A 22,373-nucleotide genomic window follows, 5' to 3' on the forward strand; every position below is an offset into this window, starting at 1 on the left:
AGTAAAAATACAAAAACAAGGGAGTTTTGGGGTGGGGGGAGGGGGTTCTACACTGCAGGACCCCCACCCCCAAATTGGGGGCTCCTGTGCCTCGAGACCCCCAGGTGGAGGAGAGGAGCCTGTGGGGACCCCTTGGAGGGTCGTGGGGGCCGGGGGGCTCTGGATGGGGCTGAGGGGACCCCAGCGGGGGTCTTGGGGAGGGGGTGTTGGAGGGGCTCTGGAGACCCCAGAAGGGGGTATTGGGGGCTGAGGGGCTCTGGGGACCCCAAAGGGGGAGGGTGTGGGGGCAGATGGGGGGTTGTGGCTTCACCCACCTGGGACCCCAAACCCCGAGGATTCCCTCAAGAGACCACCCACCCCCAAAAAAACACAGGGGACCCTCCCCAACTCCCAGAACCCCAAACCACTGGGACCCCTCCCCAAACTCCCAAAATCACCAGAGAACCCCCAAACCACCCAGGACCCCTCTGGGACCCCCAGTGACCCTCCCAAACCCCAGGACCCCTCCAGGGAGCCTCCAACCCCCAAGGACCCCCTCAGTCCCCTCAAACCCCCTTCTCCAGCCCACCCAGCCCCCAAACCCCTCCATCACCCCCTAAACCCCCAAAACTCCATATGGGCCCCCAGACCCTCCCAATCCCCCATCGCCCCCTAACCCCCACGACAGAAGGAGCCACCAATGAAGCAGAACAAGTTTTTATTGGGGGGGCAGCTCGGACCCCTGAGGTGTTAAAAAATTAAAATAAAATAAAAAAAGGGAGGGGGAAGAAAAAGGAGGGGAGGGGATCCAAAATGGCGGCTGCGGTTGAGGGGGAGGGCCCTCCCGGAGGGGGAGGGGCGGCGTGAGGGGTGGGGGAGGGCGGTGGCAGAAAGGAGGAGGGGCGGTGAGAGGTGAGGGGGACCCCAAAAAGGGAAGCTCTCAAAATCGGGGGAGGGGAGGAGTGTTCCCAAACCTGGGGAGGGGTCCCCAAAATTTGGGAAGTGTGTTGGGGGTGTCCCCAACGTAGGGGAGGACACCCCGAAATTGGGACAGTCCCCAAAACCACAAGGGGTGTCATAAAGTCAGGGGTGTCCCCAAAACCAGCTTGGCATCCTCAAAGTTTGGGGGGGGTCCCCCAAATTTCAGGGGGTATCTCCAAAGTTCAGGGGTGACCTCAAACACAGGGGGGATTGTCCCCAAAGTTTTTTGGGGGGGGGGGTGGTCCCAGCCCCGGGGCAGGGAGAAAAGGTGATTTCAGAAGATTTTTGGGGCCCCCTCCGAGGCTTTTGAGGTGTCCCCAAATTTCAGGGGGGTTGTCCCCAGATTTCAGGGGGTGTCCCCAAACTTAGCAGGGTGACCCCAAACCCAGAGGGGGGGATGCCCCCAATGCCTGGGGAGGTCCCAGCAGGGACAAAAGGCGGTTTTGGAAGACTTGGGGTCCCTCCCTGACAATTTTGGGCTCCCCCCACCCAAGGATTTTGAGCTCCCCTGACGATTTTGGGGTCCTCCCTGAGGGTTTTGGGTTCCCCTGACAATTTTGGGCTCCCCCCACCCAAGGATTTTGAGCTCCCCTGATGATTTTGGGGTCATCCCCGAGGGTTTTGGGTTCCCCCCGAGGATTTTGGGCTCCCCTGACGATTTTGGGGTCCTCCCCGAGGGTTTTGGGGTCGTCCCCGAGGGTCTGGGGCCCCTCAGGGCACGGTGACGCGGAAGGGGCTGTTGGGGACGTGCTGGTCGCCCCACTTGACGACGAGCAGGTACTCCCCGCGCTCGCGCAGCAGGTAGCCCACGTTGTAGAGTTGGTTGCCCAGGTGCTTCACCACGATCTCCTCGCAGGGGTTTCGGGGGCCCTGCACCCCCACCAGCAGCATGTTGGTCCCTGCGGGGGGACACAAAGGAAGGAAAGGGAGGGGTCAGAGGGGGCACCCCGAAAAAGAAGGGGGGGGTTTGGGTGAGGGGCAACTGCTCGGGAGGGGGTTTGGGGGTTACCTGGGACCCCTTGGGGGGGATATGGGGGGACCATGGACACCTGGGACCCCTTGGGGGGATTTGGGGTACCTGGAACCCCTTAGGGGGATTTGGGGGCCATGGACACCTGGGACCCCTTAGGGGGATATGGGGGATCATGGGCACCTGGGACCCCTTGAGGGGGATTTGGGGGTACCTGGGACCCCTTCATGGAGGGGGATTTGGGGGCACCTGGGGGGGTGATTTCGGGGTACCTGGGACACGTGAGACATGTGGGGGGCACCTGGGGTGGGACACTGAGGGGCTCATGGACCCCTGGGACCCCTTGGGGGAGGATTTGGGGGGTCCTGGGCACCTGGGGGGCACCTGGATAGCTGGGACCCCTTGCGGGGGAATTTGGGGGGCACCTGGGACCCCTTGGGAGGAATCTGGAGGGTACCTGGAACCCTTTGTGGGTACCTGGGACCCCTTGGGGTGGGGGCTGGGGAGGTGCCGGACCCCTGGGGGGTCCCTGGGGGGGTTCAGTGCCCGGGCAGGGGGTGGGGGGTGGGCACCCACCGGCCTTGCTGCAGTCCACGGTGAAGGAATTCTTCTGGCCCACGAAGCCCTTGCTGAGCCCCAGCCCTTTGGCCACCACCTTGGAGGCGTCCGAGAACTTGGGGGGCCCCCCCGGGGGGGCTCCCCCGGGGCTGGGGGCGCTCGTGGCCCCCCCGTGCTCGGCCCGGATCCCCCCGGAATCCACGAGCACCGAGGAGCTCTCGTGGGGGCTGTGGCTGCTCACCAGGCGAGGCCCTGGGGGGACACCCCAAAATTAACCCCCCTGAACCCAAAATTAACCCCCCTGAACCCCAAATTACAGCCCTGAACCCCAAAATCACAGCCCAGCCCCCCCAGAACAGAGGAGCTCTCGTGGGGGCTGTGGCTGCTCACCAGGCGGGGCCCTGGGGGACACCCCAAATTAACCCCCCTGAAATTACAGCCCTGAACCCAAAATTAACCCCCCTAAACCCAAATTACAGCCCTGAACCCCAAAATCACAGCCCTGCCCCCCAGCACCGAGGAGCTCTCGCAGAGGCTGTGGCTGCTCAACGGGGAGGGCCCTGGGGGGACACCCCAAAATTAACACCCCTGAGCCCCAAAATTACAGACCTGAACCCCAAATTACACCCTGAATCCCAAATAAACAGCCCTGAAACCCAAAATCACAGCCCTGTACCCCAAACCGCCCCAAATCCCCCTAAACCCCCCAACCCCCCCCTCACCAGTGATCTTGGCCTTGAAGGGGCTGCCCATGATGTGGTGGGGACCCCATAACCCCCCTTGAACCCCCCCATAACCCCCCCAAATCCCCAAACCCCCTCTCACCGGTGATCTTGGCCTTGAAGGGGCTGCCCACGATGTGGTGGGGCCCCCCGAATTTGATGGTGATGAGGTAACTGCCGGGGGCCATGGGCGTGTAGGTGACCCTGAAGCCCTCGGGGCACTCGTGGCACTCCATGGTCACCTTGGAGGGGCCCTCGATGGTCACGGCCAGAGCCCCCGGGCCAGCCTTGGACGTGTTCACCACGAACTCCGCCGGGGAGCCTGGGCAGGGGGCACACAGGGGTCAGGGACCCCCCCAGAGGGACCCCAACCCCACAGAGGGGTCAGGGACACTCCCAGAGAGACCCCAACCCCATAGAGGGGTCAGGGACACCCCCAGAGGGACCCCGATCCCACAGAGAGACCCCAATCCCACAGAGGGACCCCCAATCCCCTAGAGGGACCCCGATCCCACAGAGGGGTCAGGGACCCCCACAGAGAGACCCCGGACCCCACAGAGAGACCCCAACCCCACAGAGGGGTCAGGAACGCCCCCAGAGGGACCCAGAACCACCCAGAGAGACCCCAACCCCACAGATGGATCCCAAACCCCATAGAAGGATCTCAATCCTACAGAGGGATCCCAACCCCACAAAGGGATCCCAACCCCACAGAGGGACCCCAAACCCTCCAGAGGGCCCCCAATCCCATGGGGGGTTTATCCAGAACCCCTCTGGGACCCCCCAGGCCCACCCTGGTCGTGTTCAACACGAACTCCACAGGGAGGCCTGGGCATGGGGGGGGGCACAGGTCTCCAGCCTGTCCCCCATCCCCCTGTGCCCCCCATATCCCAGTGCCCCCATCTCCAGGTACCTCCCAGTGCCCCCCATCCCCTGGTACCCCTCAGTGTCCCCCATACCTGTGGTGTCCCCCTCGAGGCCAGGCCCGTAGGCTGACACCAGCCTGGGGTCTGTCCCAGTCCCCCCATATCTCAGTGCCCCCCATCCCCAGTGCCCCCCATCCCCAGTGCCCCCCATCCCCTGGTACCCCTCAGTGTCCCCCATACCTGTGGTGCCCCCCTCGAGGCCGGGCCCATAGGCTGACACCAGCCCAGGGTCTGTCCCGGCCCCCCATATCCCAGTGCCCCCATCCCCCTGTACCCCCCGTGCCCCCATCCCTGTGGTGCCCCCATACCTGTGGTGCCCCCATACCTGTGGTGCCCCCATCCCTGTGGTGCCCCCTCAATGCCCCCCATCCCTGTGGTGCCCCCTCAGTGCCCCCATCCCTGTACCCCCATACCTGTGGTGCCCCCTCGAGGCCAGGCCCATAGGCTGACACCAGCCCAGGGTCTGTCCCGGTCCCATGTGCCCCCATATCCCATTGACCCCCATACCCTGTACCCCTCAGTGCCCCCTCAATGCCCCCCATCCCTGGTAGCCCCCATACCTGTGGTGCCCCCTCGAGGCCAGGCCCATAGGCTGACACCAGCCCGGGGTCTGTCCTGGTCCCCCATCCCCTGTACCCCCAGTGCCCCCCTCAATGCCCCCATCCCTGTACCCCCATACCTGTGGTGCCCCCTCAATGCCCCCATACCTGTGGTGCCCCCTCGAGGCCCGGTCCATAGGCTGACACCAGCCGGGGTCTGTCCCGGCCCCCTGTGCCCCCCATCCCTGTGGTGCCCCCTCAATGCCCCCATCCCTGTACCCCCATACCTGTGGTGCCCCCTCGAGGCCAGGCCCATAGGCTGACACCAGCCTGGGGTCTGTCCCAGTCCCCCATATCCCAGTGCCCCCATCCCCTGTACCCCCTCAATGCCCCCATCCCCTGGTAGCCCCCATACCTGTGGTGCCCCCTCGAGGCCAGGCCCATAGGCTGACACCAGCCCAGGGTCTGTCCCAGTCCCTCCATACCCCCATATCCCAGTGCCCCCATCCCCTGTACCCCCAGTGCCCCCTCAATGCCCCCATCCCTGGTAGCCCCCATACCTGTGGTGCCCCCTCGAGGCCAGGCCCATAAGCTGACACCAGCCCGGGGTCTGTCCGGTCCCCCATATCCCAGTGCCCCCATCCCTGTGCCCCCATACCCTGTACCCCTCAGTGCCCCCATCCCCTGTACCCCCCTACCTGTGGTGCCCCCTCAATGCCCCCATCCCTGTGGTGCCCCCCTCAATGCCCCCATACCTGTGGTGCCCCCATACCTGTGGTGCCCCCTCAATGCCCCCATACCTGTGGTGCCCCCCTCGAGGCCAGGCCCATAGGCTGACACCAGCCCGGGGTCTGTCCCAGTCCCTCCATACCCCCCATATCCCAGTGCCCCCCATCCCTGTGGTGCCCCCCTCAATGCCCCCATACCTGTGGTGCCCCCATACCTGTGGTGCCCCCCTCGAGGCCAGGCCCATAGGCTGACACCAGCCCGGGGTCCCCGGCCTGTCCCGGGTCCCCCACGCGGACCTTGAAGGGGCTGCCCGGGATGTGCGAGCCCTCGAACTTCACGTCGATGGAGTAGACGCCGTTCTCCCGCGGGATGAACCGCACGGCGTACTTGTCTGGGGGGATGGGGGGAGAGAGGAGGTCAGGGGACCCCAAAATCCCACACTGACCCCCCAAAATCCCGCACTGATCCCCCTGAGCCCCCCAAAACCTGCACTGACCCCACACAAACCCACCCGCAAAAACCCCACGGGATGAACCGCACGGAGTACTTGTCTGGGGGGAGAGGGGGGTCAGGGGACCCCAAAATCCCACACTGACCCCCCAAAATCCCATCCTGACCCCACTGAGACTCCTGAGCCTCCCAAAACCTGCACTGATCCCACACAGCCCCCCCAGACCCCGCGGGATGAACCGCACGGCGTACTTGTCTGGGGGGAGAGGGGGGTCAGGGGACCCCAAAATCCTGTACAGACCCCCCCTGAGCCTCCTGAGCCCCCCAAAATCTGCACCAATCCCACAGAGTCCCCCCCAAAAATACCCGTGGGATGAACTGCACGGCAGACTTGTCTGGGGGGAGAGGGGGGTCAGGGGGACCCCAAAATCCCACAATGACCCCCCAAAATCCTGCACTGACCCCCCCTGAGCCCCCCAAACCTGCACTGACCTCATAGAACCCCCCCAGACCCCGTGGGATAAACCACATGGCGTACTTGTCTAGGGGGAGAGGGGGGTCAGGGGGACCCCAAAATCCTGCACAGACCCCCCCTGACCCCCCCAAAACCTGCACTGACCCCACACAGCCCCCCAAAACCTGCACTGATCCCACAGAGCCCCCCAAAACCTGCACTGATCCCACAGAGCCCCCCCAAGACCCCGTGGGATGAACCACACAGTGGACTTGTCTGGGGGGAGAGGGGGGACCCCAAAATCCTGCACTGACCCCCCAAAATCCCACACTGACCCCACTGAAGGGGTCCCTCAGGTTTTTGGGGTGTCCCCTCACCTTCAGTGACCTCGGAGATGTGACACAGCCCCACAGCTCCCGAGGGACTGTGCCCTTTGGGGTGGGGACGGGGCAGGATTTGGGGATTCCCAGAGGGACGGGGCAGGTTTTGGGGTGTCCCTGTGGGACAGGGCAGGTTTTGGGGTGTCCTGGGGGTGTCCCCTCACCTTCAGTGACCTCGGAGATGTGACACTCCTCCACAGCTCCCGAGGGACTGTGCCCTTTGGGGTGGGGACGGAGCAGGATTCGGGGTCTCCTCTGGGGCCGTGGGGATTCCCAGAGGGACGGGGCAGGTTTTGGGGACTGGGGCAGTTTTTGGGGTGTCCCTGTGGGACAGGGCAGGTTTTGGGGTGTCCCCTCACCTTCAGTGACCTCAGAGATGTGACACAGCCCCACAGCTCCCAAGGGACTGTGCCCTTTGGGGTGGGGACGGGGCAGGATTTGGGGATTCCCACAGGGACGGGGCAGGTTTTGGGGTGTCCCTGAGGGACGGGGTAGGTTTTGGGGTGTCCCTGTGGGACAGGGCAGGTTTTTGGGGTGTCCCCTCACCTTCAGTGACCTCGGAGATGTGACACTCCTCCACAGCTCCCGAGGGACTGTGCCCTTTGGGGTGGGGACGAGGCAGGATTTGGGGATTCCCAGAGGGACGGGGCAGGTTTTGGGGATCCCTGGGGCAGTTTTTGGGGTGTCCCTGTGGGACAGGGCAGGTTTTTGGGGTGACCCCTCACCTTCAGTGACCTCGGAGATGTGACACTCCTCCACAGCTCCCGAGGGACTGTGCACTTTGGGGTGGGGACGGGGCAGGATTCGGGGATTCCCAGAGGGACGGGGCAGGTTTTGGGGACTGGGGCAGTTTTTGGGGTATCCCTGTGGGACAGGGCAGGTTTTGGGGTGTCCTGGGGGTGTCCCCTCACCTTCAGTGACCTCGGAGATGTGACACTCCTCCACAGCTCCCGAGGGACTGTGCACTTTGGCGTCCAGGGTGCCCTTGGCCCCGTTGAGGCTGACGGCGAACGAGGCCGGCTGGTGCACCTTGAGCCCCGACTCCTGGGGGGGGGACACGTCAGCCCCCACCCCGGGGGGACCCCCGGGCCGGGCAGGGACCCCCAAACCCGGGCAGGACCCCCAAACCCGGGGTAGGATCCCCAAAGAGCGGGGAGAGCCCCCAGCCCCCACCCCAGAACAGCCCTCGGGGACCCCCAAGTGCAGCCCCGACCCCCAGCCTAGGTGGTCTCAGGGGGGAATTTAGGGACCCCCACCCCCCCAAAAAGGATCTGAGGGGGGTCCTGCACCCCAAAATCTGAGGGGGGGGTGTTTATGGCAGTTATCCCACCCTGAGTAACCTGGAAAACCCCAAAATCTTTACCCTGAGAAAGCCCAGGGGGGGAGAACACCCCCCAAAAACACCCCCACCCCAAAAATATTTTGGGGGAGGACCCCAAAACTCTCACCCCAAAAATTCAGGGGGAAGGGGAGAAAGAACATGCCCCAAAACCCACCCCCCCTACACCAAAAAGATTTTGGGGTGGGATCCCAAAATTCTCCACCCCATAAATTCAAGGGGGAGAGGGGTGGATACCCCCAAACCCCCCCCATGCCCCAAATAATTTTGGGGTGGGACTCCAAAATTCTCACCCCAAAAATTGGGGAGTTGGGGTGGATAGCCCCAAATCTCCATCCCAAATATTTTAAGGGGGTGGAGACCCCCAAATCCTCACCCCAAAAACCTCGGGGGTGGGACCCCAAAATTCTCACCCTAAAAATTATGGGAGGAGGGGGGTGAATACCCCCAAAACGCCCCCATCCCAAATAATTTTGGGGTGGGGTCCCAAAATTCTCCACCCCAAAAATTCAGGGGGGAGGGGGGGTGGGATGGATACCCCCAAATCCTCACCCCAAATACCCCGGGGGGGAGGATTCACCCCAAAAATAAAAACACCCTTGGGGGGGGGCTCTGAACCCCAAATTCTCCCCTCCCCCCAGGAGGGATCTGCACCCCAAAATCCACACCTGGGCAGGGGGAAACCCCCCCCCAACCAACCCTGGGGAGACCCCAACCCCAAAACACCGAGGGTGCCCTGATTTTGGGGTTTGGGGGGTCCCCAGAGGGAGGGGGGGGGATATTTGGGGGGTCCCCACTTACCTGGGGGGCTGGGGGGTTTAGCGAGGGCGGCGGGGGCCCGGGCACCCGAGGTGGGGGCAGGGGTTGGGGGGGCCCCGCTGGGCCCCGTTAAAGCCCCCCCAGCCCTGGGGGGCTGTTCAATAGCCTTTATCAGAGACACGGGACAGACCCCGGCCCACCCGCCTGGGGGGCAGGGCCAGCGCAGGCACCCCCAAATCTGAGCCCTGAACCCCGAAAACTGAGACCTGAACCCCAAAAAACTGAGCCCTGAACCCCGAAAACTGAGCCCAGAACCCCCAAAACTGAGATCTGAACCCCAAAAACTGAGCCTTGAACCCCGAAAACTGAGCCTTGAACCCCGAAATCTGAGCCCAGAACCCTGAAAACTGAGCCCTGAACCCCAAAAACTGAGCTCTGAACCCCAAAAACTGAGCTCTGAACCCCAAAAACTGAGTCCTGAACCCAAAAAACTGCTCTGAACCCCAAAAACTGAGCCCAGAACCCCAAAAACTGAGATCTGAACCCAAAAACTGAGCCCAGAACCCCAAAAACTGAGCTCTGAACCCAAAAACTGAGCCCTGAACCCCAAAAACTGAGCTCTGAACACCAAAAAACTGAGCCCTGAACTGTGAAAACTGAGCCCTGAACCCCAAAAACTGAGATCTGAACCCAAAAAACTGAGCTCTGAACCCAAAAACCTGGTACTGACACAAAAAACTGAGCTCTGAACCCCAAAAACTGAGCCCTGAACCCAAAAAACTGAGCTCTGAACCCTGAAAACTGAGCTCCTGTCACTCTCCTGTCCCCCTAAACCCCCTCCTATAATTCCCCTGTCCCCCCAAACCCCTCCTGTCACTCCCCTGTCCCCCCTAAATCCCCTCCTGTCACTCCCTGTCCCCCTAACCCCCTAAGCCCCCTCCTGTCCTCCTGTTCCCCCAAACCCCCTCCTGTCCCCCTAAATCCCCCAAGCCCCTCCTGTCACTCCCTGTCCCCTAAACCCCCTCCTATCACTCCCTGTCCCCCTAACCCCTCTAGGTCCTTTCCTGTCACTCCCCTGTCCCCCATATCACCCCCAAACCCCCTCCTGTCACTCCCTGTCCCCCAAACCCCTCCTGTCCTCCCTGTCCCCCCAACCCCCCTAACCCCCCTCCCCCGGTGGGTGCTGCGCTGGCCGAGCCCCCCGGGCGGGGTGGGCGCTGTGGGGTCCGCGGGTGCCTCACCTGAAGGCTACAAACAGTGAGGCGTCGAGCGGCGTCGCAGGGCGCGGCCGCCGTCACCACGAACGGGCTCTCGGGCACGTGCTCCTCGTTGAACTTCACCGACACCTCGTAGTCCCCTGAGGGGGCAGCGGGGTCAGGGAGACATCCAAGAGATCCCACAGAGACCCCACAGAGACCCCAGAGACCCCACAGAGACCCCCAAATCCACTCTGGGGGACAGCGGGGTCAGGGGGACACTGAGACCCCCTAGAGACATCCAGAGACCCCCAGAGATCCCTGAACCCACCGTGTGATACAGCGGGGTCAGGGGGGGCACTGAGACCCACAGAGACCCCACAGACACCCAGAGACCCCCCCAGAGACCCCCAAATCCACCCTGGGGGGCAGCGGGGTCAGGGGGGGCACTGAGACCCCCTAGAAATTCCACAGAGACCCCACAGAGACACCCAGAGACCCTCAGAGACCCCCAGAGATCCCTGAACCCACCCTGTGATTCAGCGGGGTCAGGGGGGGCACTGAGACCCACAGAGACCCCACAGAGACCCCACAGACACCCAGAGACCCCCCCAGAGACCCCCAAATCCACCCTGGGGGGCAGCGGGGTCAGGGGGGGCACTGAGACCCCCTAGAGATCCCACAGAGACCCCACAGAGACACCCAGAGACCCCCAAATCCACTCTGGGGGACAGCAGGGTCAGGGGGGGCACTGAGACACCCCAGAGACCTCACAAAGACAGTCAGAGACCCCACAGAGACCCCCCAAATCCACCCTGGGGGGCAGCACGGTCAGGGGGGCACTGAGACCCCCTAGAGACATCCAGAGACCCCCAGAGATCCCTGAACCCACCGTGTGATACAGCGGGGTCAGGGGGGGCACTGAGACTCACAGAGACTCCCCAGAGACCCCCCCAGAGACCCCCAAATCCACCCTGGGGGACAGCATGGGCAGGGGGGGCACTGAGACACCCAGAAACCCCCCCAGAGACCCCCAAATCCACCCTCAGGGACAGCAGGGTGGGGTGGGGACACAGAGATCCCCCCCCCAAAATCCTCCCAGACCCCCCCTAAAATCCCCCGCGCCCCCCCGGCCCCTCACCGGGTTCCTGCACCACGTAGGAGACCCCGCAGGAGCCGTCCTTGCGGTCCTCGAAGGCGATCTCGGCCTTGCTGGGCCCCTCCACGGCGATGGAGAGACCCCCAGCCCCTGCCTCACGTGTCCAGATGCTGAACTCGGCTGGGGGAGGGGAAAACGGGGGGGTCAGGGCACCCCAAAAGGGGCTGAGACCCCCAAAACCACCCCAGAATGCCCCAAAACCGCCCCGGAACTCCCTGATCCAGGGAAAGCCCCTCAAATCCCTCCCTGTGATGGAGAGACCCCCAGACCTCATTTTGTACATCCAGATGTTGAATTTGGTTGAGGGGGTGGGAAAAAGGGGGGGTCAGGGCACCCCAAAAGGGGCTGAGACCCCCAAAACCACCCCAGAATGCCCCAAAACCGCCCCGGAACTCCCTGATGCAGGGAAAGCCCCTCAAAGCCCCCCCATGTGATGGAAAGACCCCTCAGCCCCAGCTCTGTGGGTCCAGATGCTGAAATTGGCTGGGGGAGGGGAAAAAGGGGGGGTCAGGGCACCCCAAAAGGGGCTGAGACCCCCAAAACCACCCCAGAATGCCCCAAAACCGCCCTGGAACCCCTAAAACTGCCCCAGAACCCCCCGATCCAGGGGAAGCCCCTCAAATCCCTCCCTGACCCCCAGACCCCATTCTGTACACCCAGATGTTGAATTTGGTTGGGGGGGTGGGAAAAGGGGGGGGGTCAGGGCACCCCAAAAGGGGCTGAGACCCCCAAAACCACCCCAGAATGCCCCCAAACTGAGATACCCAGAGAGACCCCTGTTCCCAGCCTGCAAAATCCAGATGTGTTTGGGGTGCCCTGAGTCAGGTTTTAGGGTACCCTGGTCGATTTTGGGGGGGTGTCCCAGGTCAGTTTTGGGGTGTCTCAGTTCAGTTTTAGGGTCCCCAGGTCATTTTTGGGGTGTCCCAGCCCAGTTTCGGGGTCGTTTTGGGGCTCTCACCTGGCACTCCATCCTTGGTGCCCTCCAGCCCTGGGGCAGGTTTGGAGTGCCCGGGGTCAGTTTTTGGGGTGACCTGGCCATTTTTAGGATGCCCTGGTCATTTCTGGGGTGTCCCAGCTCAGTTTTAGGGTCTCCATCTCAGTTTTAGGGTCCCCAGGTCATTTTTGGGGTGTCCCAGGCCATTTTTGGGGTCATTTGGGGTTCTCACCTGGCACCCCGGCCTCGGTGCCCTCCAGCCCTGGGGTAGGTTTGGGGTGCCCGGGGTCAGTTTTTGGGGTGACCTGACCATTTCTGGGGTGTCCCAGCTCAGTTTTAGGGTCCCCAGGTCATTTTTGGGGTGTCCCAGCCCATTTCTGGGGTGTCCCAGCTCAGTTTTAGGGTCCCTAGGTCATTTCTGGGGTGTCCCAGCCCATTTTTGGGGTGTCCCAGCCCATTTTTGGGGCTCTCACCTGGCACCCCGGCCTCGGCACGCTCCAGCCCCAGGGCAGGTTTTGGGTGCCCGGGGTCAGTTTTTGGGGTGACCTGGTCATTTCTGGGGTGTCCCAGCTCAGTTTTAGGGTCCCAAGGTCATTTTTGGGGTGTCCCAGCCCATTTTTGGGGTGTCCCAGGCCATTTTTGGGGTCATTTGGGGCTCTCACCTGGCACTCCACCCTTGGTGCCCTCCAGCCCCAGGGCAGGTTTGGGGTGCCTGGGGTCAGTTTTTGGGGTGACCTGGCCATTTTTAGGACACCTTGACCATTTCTGGGGTGTCCCAGCTCAGTTTTAGGGTCCCCAGGTCATTTTTGGGGTGTCCCAGGTCATTTTTGGGGTCGTTTGGGAGTTCTCACCTGGCACCACGGCCTCGGCGCGCTCCAGCCCCGGGGCAGGTTTGGGGTGCCCGGGGTCAGTTTTTGGGGTGACCTGGCCATTTCTGGGGTGTCCCAGCCCATTTCTGGGGTGTCCCAGCCCATTTTTGGGGTGTCCCAGGTGATTTTTGGGGTCATTTGGGGCTCTCACCTGGCACCCCGGCCTCGGCGCGCTCCAGCCCGGGCCCCCCGGCGCGGACCTTGTGGGCGCCGCCCTCGCCCAGGGGTCCCACGGTGAACTGGAAGGGGCTCCCTGGCACGTGCTGCCCGCGGTCCTTGACGCTCACCGAGTGGGGTCCCGTCTCCTGGGGCACGAAACGCACCCCGAAAGCGCCCGGGGTGTCCCCGGCCACCACCTGGGCCGGCACCGCCTGCCCCGAGGGCCCCGCCACCTGCGCCGTCACCTCCGCCACGCTCAGCTCTGGGGGGGACAGAGGGTTATTGGGGGTTATTGGGGGTCAGGGGGTTATTTGGGGGCTCAGGGGGTCACGGGGGGTACAGGGATCCCCCAGACCCCCCGAGGGCCCCGCCACCTGCGCCATCACCTCCGCCACGCTCAGCTCTGGGGGGACAGGGGGTTATTGGGGGCTCAGGGGGTTATTGGGGGCCCAGGGAGTCACAGGGGTTATTGGGGGCTCAGGGGTTATTGGGGGTTATTGGGGGCTCAGAGGGTTATTGGGGGACAGGGGGTTATTGGGGGACAGGGATCCCCAGACCCCTTGAGGGCCCCACCACCTGCGCCGTCACCTCTGCCACGCTCAGCTCTGGGGGACAGGGGGTTGTTGGGGGCTCAGGGGGTTGTGGGGGGACAGGGATCCCCAAACCCCCGAGGGCCCCGCCACCTGCGCCGTCACCTCTGCCATGCTCAGCTCTGGGGGCACAGGGGTTATTGGGGGCTCAGGGAGTCACAGGGGGTTATTGGGGGCTCAGGGGGTTATTGGGGGCACAGGGGTAGTTGGGGGCTCAGGGGTTATTGGGGGCTCAGGGGTTATTGGGGGGTTACAGGAATCCCCCAGACCCCCCTTGAGGACCCCACCACCTGCGCCGTCACCTCCGCCACGCTCAGCTCTGGGGGACAGGGGTTATTGGGGGCTCAGGGGCCACAGGGGGTTCAGAGGGTTATTGGGGGCTCAGAGGGTTATTTGAGGGCTCAGGGGGTCACTGGGGGGACAGGGGGTCACTGGGGTTATTGGGGGCTCAGGGGTTGCTGGGGGACAGGGGGTTATTGGGGGACAGGGATCCCCCAGACCCCCTCGAGGGCCCCGCCACCTGCGCCGTCACCTCCGCCCTGCTCAGCTCTGTGGGGACAGGGGGTTATTGGGGGGACAGGGAGTCACAGGGGGTTATTGGGGGGCTCAGGGGGTTATTAGGGGCTCAGGGGGTCACAGGGGGGACAGGGATCCCAGACCCCCGACCTGCGCTGTCACCTCCACCATGCTCAGCTCTGGGGGGCACGGTGGGGACACAGGGGTTATTGGGGGCTCAGGGGGTCACTGGGGGCTCAGGGGGTATTGGGGGTTCAGGGGGTTATTGAGGGGCTCAGGGGGTCACTGGGGCACTCAACGGGTTATTGGGGGGACAAGGGGGTTATTTAGGGGGTACAAGGATCCTTCTGTACCTGAGGGGACCTCTGGGGGGCTTTGGGGACCCTTCTGTCTCTAGGGGGATCCCTCTATTTCTGGGGGTCGTTGCATGTCCCCACTCTGTCCCACGAGGGGCTTCGGGGGACCCTCAGGACTCCCTGAGGACACTCAGGACCCCCCTGGGAAGCTCAGGGACCCCCCCCAGACACTCAGGACCCTCTGAGGACACTCAGGACCCCCCTGGGAAGCTCAGAGACCCCCGCCCAGGCCCCCCCCAGACCCCTCACCAGGCATTTTGAGGCTGAGGTCGCAGGGGGACCCCACGGTGGCCTCGGGGGCCCTGCGGCGCCGGGTGATGCTCTCGCGGACCCGGCCCTCGCCCGTCACCTTCACCGAGAACGGGCTCCCTGGGGGGGCAAGGGGGGGTCACAGGGGGGCCTCAAACCCCCCTGAACCCCTACAGGGACCCCTGAACCTCCTACCCCACCCAGCACCCCCAAACCCTGCAGGGACCCCCAAACCCCCACCCCACCCAGCACCGGATCCTCCCCCGACCCATTACCTTCACCAAGAAGGGGCTCCTGGGGGCAAGGGGGTCACAGAGGGTCCTCAAACCCCCTGAACCCCTGTAGGGACCCCCGGACCTCCTACCCCACCCAGCATTCCCCAAATCCCTGCAGGGACCCCAAACCCCCCACCCCACCCAGCACCGGATCCTCCCCACCCGTCACCTTCACCAAGAAGAGGCTCCTGGGGGGCAAGAGGGTCACAGGGGGCCCCAAACCCCTGCAGGGACCCCCAGACCTCCTAACCCACCCAGCATTCCCCAAATCCCTGCAGGGACCCCCAAACCCCCACCCCACCCAGCACCAGAACCCCCTCGCCCGTCACCTTCACCGAGAACGGGCTCCTGGGGGCAAGGGGGAGTACAGGGGTCCCCAAACTCCCTGAACCCCTACAGGGACCCCTGAACCTCCTACCCCACCCAGCATTCCCCAAATCCCTGCAGGGACCCCCAAACCCCTCACAGCACCCCCAAACCTCCTAACCCACCCAGCACCCCCAAACCCCAAACTCCCCCACCCCAAAGCCTTCCCGGGACCCCAAACCAGCCCCCAGTGCTCCCAATCCCCTCCCAGTGCCCCTCCCAGTGTCCCCAGTCTCCCCCAGTGCCCCTCCCAGTGCCCCCAGTATCCCTCCCTGTCCTCCCAGTGCCCCTCCTCATCCCTCCCAGTCCTTCCCCCAGTTCTCCCAGTGCCCCTCCCAGTGCTCCCAGCCCCTCCCACTGCCCCTCCCAGTGCCCTCCCAGTGCTCCCAGCCCCTCCCACTGCCCTCCCAGTGCTCCCAGCCCCTCCCCATCCCTTCCAGTTCCCTCCAGTCCCTCCCAGTGCCCCTCCCAGTGCTCCCAGCCCCTCCACTGCCCCTCCCAGTGCTCCCAGCCCTCCCAGTGCCTCCCAGTGCGCACCGGGCACGTGCTGGTCCCGAGTTGTGACGGAGATGATGTAGTTGCCGGGCTCGGTGGGGCAGTAGGACACGCTGCACGTCCCGTCCTCCAACTCCTCCGTCGTGATGTCCACCTTGCTGGGCCCCTCGATGGACAGGCTGAGCCCCCCGTACCCTGGGGGGGTGGGCAAGGTCAGCAGGGACCCCCAAACCACCCCCTGGATGGACAGGCTGAGCCCCCGTGCCCTGGGGGTGGGCAAGGTCAGCAGGGACCCCCAAACCCCCAATCCCCTGGATGGACAGGCTGAGCCCCTGTACCCTGGGGTGGAGCTCAGCAGGACCCCAAACCTCAGTCAGCAGGACCCCAAACCCCCTGCAGGGTCAGCAGGGACCTCCAAACCCCCTGCAGGGTCAGCAGGGACCTCCAAACCCCCCAATCCCCCCTGGATGGACAGGCTGAGCCCCCCGTACCCTGGGGGGGTGGGCAGGGTCAGCAGGGACCCCCAAACCCCCCAATCCCCCCTGGATGGACAGGCTGAGCCCCCCGTACCCTGGGGGGGTGGGCATGGTCAGCAGGGACCCCCAAATTCCCTACAGGCTCAGCAGGGACCCCCAAATTCCCTGAAGGGTCAGCAGGGACCCCTGGGACCCCCAGGCCCCCCATAACTGTGTCCCTGATGTCAATGGGGGCTGGAAGGTGCCCCCAGACCCCCTCAGGACCCCCCAGATTCCCCCCAGGACCCTGTACGTGCGTCTCAAGTGTCGATGGTGAAGTGGGCGGGCTGGAAGGTGCCCCCAGGAGACGCTCAGACCCCCAGACCCCCCCAGCTCCCCTAAATCCCCCGTACCTGCGTCCCGGGTGTCAATGGTGAAGTGGGCGGGCTGGAAGGTGCACCCAGACCCCCAGACCACCCCAGGACCCCCAGGACCCCCAGGACCCTATACCTGCGTCCCGGGTGTCGATGGTGAAGTGGGCGGGCTGGAAGGTGACCTCAGACCCCCAGCCCCCTAAATCCCCTGTACCTGCGTCCCGGGTGTCGATGGTGAAGTGGGCGGGCTGGAAGGTGACCCCAGACCCCCAGGACCCCAAAGACCCCCAGGACCCCCAGGACCCCGTACCTGCATCCCGGGTGTCGATGGTGAAGTGGGTGGGCTGGAAGGTGCCCCCAGACCCCACCAGACCCCCTAGGACCCCCAGACCCCCAGGACCCGTGCCTGCGTCCCGGGTGTCGATGGTGAAGTGGGCGGGCTGGAAGGTGCCCCAGGAGACCCCAGGATCCCCCAGGACCCCAAAGACCCCCAGCCCCCTAAATCCCCCGTACCTGCGTCCCGGGTGTCGATGGTGAAGTGGGCGGGCTGGAAGGTCCTCCCCTCGCGCAGCCCCGGCCCGGTCAGGACCACCCTGCTGGCGTCGCCCAGCTCGGCCTGGCTGATGGTGACGGCGATGGGGCTGCGGGGCAGGGGCTGCCCCCCCCGGAACACGTGCACCAGGTGCTCCCCCACCTCCCGGGGCACGAACGAGATCCCTGCGGGGACAATGGGGACATTGGGGACATTTGGGGACATTTGGGGACATTGGGGGACAATGGGGACATTGGGGCTGCGGGGCAGGGGCTGCCCCCCCCGGAACACGTGCACCAGGTGCTCCCCCACCTCCCGGGGCACGAACGAGATCCCTGCGGGGACAATGGGGACATTGGGGGGATATTGGGGGCATTGGGGACATTGGGGACATGGGGCAGGGGCTGCCCCCCCCGGAACACGTGCACCAGGTGCTCCCCCACCTCCCTGGGCACGAACGAGATCCCTGCGGGGACAATGGGGACATTGGGGACATCTGGGGGGACACTGGGGACATGGGGGACATTGGGGACACAGGGGACACTGGGGATACTGGGACAATGGGGACACTGGGGGCATTGGGGACATGGGGGACATTGGGGACACGGGGCAGGGGCTGCCCCCCCCGGAACACATGAACCAGGTGCTCCCCCACCTCCCGGGGCACGAACGAGATCCCTGCGGGGACAATGGGGACATTGGGGGGATTGGGGACATGGGGGACATTGGGGACATTGGGGGGATTGGGGACATTGGGGACATTGGGGACAATGGGGACATTGGGGACACTGGGGACATTTGGGGACATTGGGGACACGTGGCAGGGGCCCCCCCTGGAACACGTGCACCAGGTGCTCCCCCACCTCCTGGGGCACGAACGAGATCCCTGCGGGGACACAGGGGACACTGGGGACACTGGGGACAATGGGGACATTGGGGTGATATTGGGGGCATTGGGGACATTGGGGACACGGGACAGGGGCTGCCCCCCCCGGAACACGTGCACCAGGTGCTCCCCCACCTCCCGGGGCACGAATGAGATCCCTGCGGGGACAATGGGGACATTGGGGACACTGGGGACATTGGGGACGTTGGGGACATTGGGGGGGACAATGGGGACATTGGGGACACTGGGGACATCAGGGACATTGGGGACACTGGGGGCATTGGGGACATTTGGGGGGACAATGGGGACAATGGGGACATTGGGGACACAATGGGGACAATGGGGACAATGGGGGCATTGGGGACATTTGGGGGGACAATGGGGACAATGGGGACATTGGGGACACTGGGGACATTGGGGACATCAGGGACATTGGGGACATCAGGGACAATGGGGACACTGGGGGCATTGGTGTGACACTGGGGCATATTGGGAACATGAAGGACATTGGGGACAATGGGGACATCGGGGGACATTGGGGGGCATTGGGGCGATATTGGGGGGCATTGGGGATATGGGGGACATTGGGGACATGGGGGGACATTGAGGGGACATTGGGGCGATATTGGGGACATTGAAGATATTGGGGGCATTGGGGACATTGGGGATATGGGGGACATTGGGGATATGGGGGACATTGGGGGGACATTGGGGGACATTGAGGGACATTGGGGATATGGGTGGCATTGGGGACATTGGGGATATGGGGGACATTGGGGATATGGGGGACATTGGGGGGACATTGGGGGACATTGAGGGACATTGGGGATATGGGTGGCATTGGGGACATTGGGGACATGAGGGACATTGGGGTGATACTGGGGATATTGGGGACACTGGGGACATTGGGGACACGGGGCAGGGGCTGCCCCCCCCGGAACACGTGCACCAGGTGCTCCCCCACCTCCCTGGGCACGAACGAGATCCCTGCGGGGACAATGGGGACATTGGGGACATTTGGGGGGACAATGGGGACATGGGGGACATTTGGGGGACAATGGGGACATTGGGGGACATTGGGGCTGCGGGCAGGGGCTGCCCTCGGAACACGTGCACCAGGTGCTCCCACCTCCCTGGGCACGAACGAGATCCCTGCGGGGACAATGGGGACATTGGGGACATTTGGGGGGACAATGGGGACATTGGGGGGACATTGGGGCTGCGGGGCAGGGGCTGCCCCCCCGGAACACGTGCACCAGGTGCTCCCCCACCTCCCGGGGCACGAACGAGATCCCTGTGGGGACAGTGGGGACATTGGGGTGATATTGGGGGCATTGGGGACATTGGGGACACGGGACAGGGGCTGCCCCCCTCCGGAACAGGTGCACCAGGTGCTCCCCCACCTCCCTGGGCATGAACGAAATCCCTGTCCCTCTGTCCCCTCATGTCCCCTGTCCCCAATGTCCCTGTCCCCTCACCGATGTGACCATTCCTGAGTCGTTTGAGCTGGCAGGGCTCTTTGTGCCCCCCCAGTGTCCCCTGTCCCTGTCCCTGTGCCCAATGTCCCTGTCCCCTCACCGATGTGGCCGTTCCTGAGCCGTTTGAGCTGGCAGGGCTCTTTGTGTCCCCCCCAGTGTCCCCTGTCCCTGTCCCTGTCCCCAATGTCCCTGTCCCCTCACCGATGTGACCATTCCTGAGCCGTTTGAGCTGGCAGGGCTCTTTGTGCCCCCCTAAATGTCCCCAGTGTCCCCCCCAGTGTCCCCTGTCCCTGTCCCCGATGTCCCTGTCCCCAATGTCCCTGTCCCCTCACCGATGTGGCCGTTCCTGAGCCGTTTGAGCTGGCAGGGCTCTTTGTGCCCCCCCAGTGTCCCCTGTCCCTGTCCCCAGTGTCCCTGTCCCTGTCCCCTCACCGATGTGACCATTCCTGAGCCGTTTGAGCTGGCAGGGCTCTTTGTGTCCCCCCCAGTGTCCCCTGTCCCTGTCCCCTCACCGATGTGACCATTCCTGAGCCGTTTGAGCTGGCAGGGCTCTTTGTGTCCCCCGCAATGTCCCCTGTCCCTGTCCCCAATGTCCCTGTCCCTGTCCCCTCACCGATGTGGCCGTTCCTGAGCCGTTTCAGCTGGCAGGGCTCCTTGTGCCCCGAGGGGGAGGTGACAGTGGCTGTGAGCTGGCTCAGGTCGGTCTCCCCGATGTCCAGGGGGATGTCGGCCGAGGCGCCCACCTTGAGGTGGGACAGGCGCAGGGAGTCGTCACCTGGGGGGCACAGGGGGGGTCAGAGGGGTCACAGGACCCTCAGAGTGGCACCTGGGGACACCCTGGGAGCTCCAGAGACCCCCAAACCTGTCCCAGAGACCCCAGAGCTGCTCCAGGGACCCCCAAACCTGTCCCGGGGACCCCCAGATCTGTCCCAGAGACCCTCAGAGTGGCACTGGGGACATCCTGGGGGCTCCAGAGACCCCCAGATCTGTCCCAGAGACCCTCAGAGTGGCACTGGGGACACCCCGGGGGCTCCAGAGACCCCCAAAGCTGTCCCAGGGACCCCCAAACTCCCCAGGGACCCCAAATCCCCCCCAAATCCCTCCCCAGCCCCCCCGTACCGGTGATGCGGGTGGTGAAGGGGCTGCCAGGGATGTGCTTGTCGTTGTACCTGACCCCTCTGGGACCCCCTAAAGCCCCCCAGGGCTCCCCAAAGCCCCCGTGCACCGGTGATGCGGGCGGTGAGAGGGGCTGCCAGGGATGTGCTTGTCGTTGTACTTGACCCTCTGGGGACCCCCAAATCCCCAGGGACCCCCAAATCCCTCCCCAGCCCCCGCGCACCGGTGATGCGGGTGGTGAAGGGGCTGCCAGGGATGTGCTTGTCGTTGTACCTGACCCCTCTGGGGACCTCAACCTCCCAGGGACCCTCAAACCCCCCAGGGCCCCCAAAGCCCCCTCAGGACCCCCCAGTCCCCTGTACCGGTGATGCGGGCGGTGAAGGGGCTGCCAGGGATGTGCTTGTCGTTGTACTTGACCCCTCTGGGGACCCCAAACCCCCAAACCTCCCAGGACCCCCAAAGCCCCCGTACCGGTGATGCGGGTGGTGAAGGGGCTGCCAGGGATGTGCTTGTCGCTGTGCCTGACCCTCTGGGGACCCCCAAATCCCCCAAACCCCCCAGGGACCCCAAAGCCCTCGTACCGGTGATGCGGGCGGTGAAGGGGCTGCCAGGGATGTGCTTGTCGTTGTACCTGACCCTCTGGGACCCCAAACCCCAAACGCCCAGGGACCCCCAAACTCCCCCAGGGACCCCCAAACTCCCTCTGGGGACCCTCAAACTCCCAGGGACCCCCCAAATCCCTCCAGGGACCCCCAAGCCCCCAGGACCCCCAAAGCCCCCTCGCACTGGTGATGAGGGCGGTGAAGGGGCTGCCAGGGATGTGCTTGTCGTTGTACCTGACTCCTCTGGGACTCCCAAACCCCTCAGGGACCCCCAAACCCCCCTAGGGACCTCCAAATCCCCAGGGACTCCCAAAGCCTCCGAATCCTCCCCAGCCCCCTGTACCGGTGATGCGGGCGGTGAAGGGCTGCCAGGGATGTGCTTGTCGTGTGCTTGACCACGATGCCGTAGTCCCCGGGCAGCACGGGCAGGTAGGGACACGCTGCACGTGCCGTCCTGGTTGTCGGTGCAGCTGATCTCGGCCTTGAGGGACCTTTCCACGGCCAGGGACAGCACTCTGGGGAAAAAGGGGTCACTGGGGTGGGACAGCCGGGAGGGGCTGGGGACAAGGTGGGGGCACCCTGGGAGGGGCTGGGGACACCTCGAGCAGGGTTGGGGATATGCTGGGGATCCCCAGGAGAGGATGAGGACCCCATGGGAGGGCTGGGGACACCTTGAGTGGGGATGGGGACCCTTGGGAGGGGTTGGGGACCCTTGGGTAGGACTGGGGACCCTTGAGAGGGCTGGGAACCCTGAAGATCCCTGGGAGGGGCTGGGGACACCTCGAGCGGGGCTGGGGACCCTTGGGAGGGGCTGAGGACCCTTGGGAGGGGGCTGGGGACCCTTGGGAGGGGCTGGGGACCCTTGGGAGGGGCTGGGGACCACTGGGAGGGGCTGGGGACACGCTGGGGACCCCCCAGGACAGGATCAGGACCCCCTGGGAGGAACTGGGGGACACCTTGAGTGGACTGGGGACACTTGA

General features: G+C 64.4%; 1 protein-coding gene across 1 annotated transcript; it reads right to left on the bottom strand.

Moving 5' to 3' along the window:
• Positions 1-911: 911 nt before the first annotated feature.
• On the bottom strand, positions 912-21,908 carry LOC126648218 (filamin-A-like; the record flags this gene model as incomplete). The annotated part of the gene is made up of 14 exons (XM_050330965.1): positions 912-1,859; positions 2,507-2,740; positions 3,314-3,532; positions 5,619-5,795; positions 7,600-7,732; positions 10,028-10,143; positions 11,124-11,261; positions 13,096-13,365; positions 14,815-14,934; positions 15,993-16,145; positions 17,293-17,496; positions 20,289-20,450; positions 21,154-21,212; positions 21,840-21,908. Coding segments are annotated over 14 exons (2,242 nt in total), but the record flags the coding sequence as incomplete, so codon positions are not given.
• Between the last annotated feature and the right edge of the window lie 465 nt (positions 21,909-22,373).

This window comes from Myiozetetes cayanensis, unplaced genomic scaffold (genome assembly GCF_022539395.1).
Source record: "Myiozetetes cayanensis isolate MyiCay16 unplaced genomic scaffold, myiCay2020 scf463, whole genome shotgun sequence".
Lineage (NCBI taxonomy): Eukaryota > Metazoa > Chordata > Aves > Passeriformes > Tyrannidae > Myiozetetes > Myiozetetes cayanensis.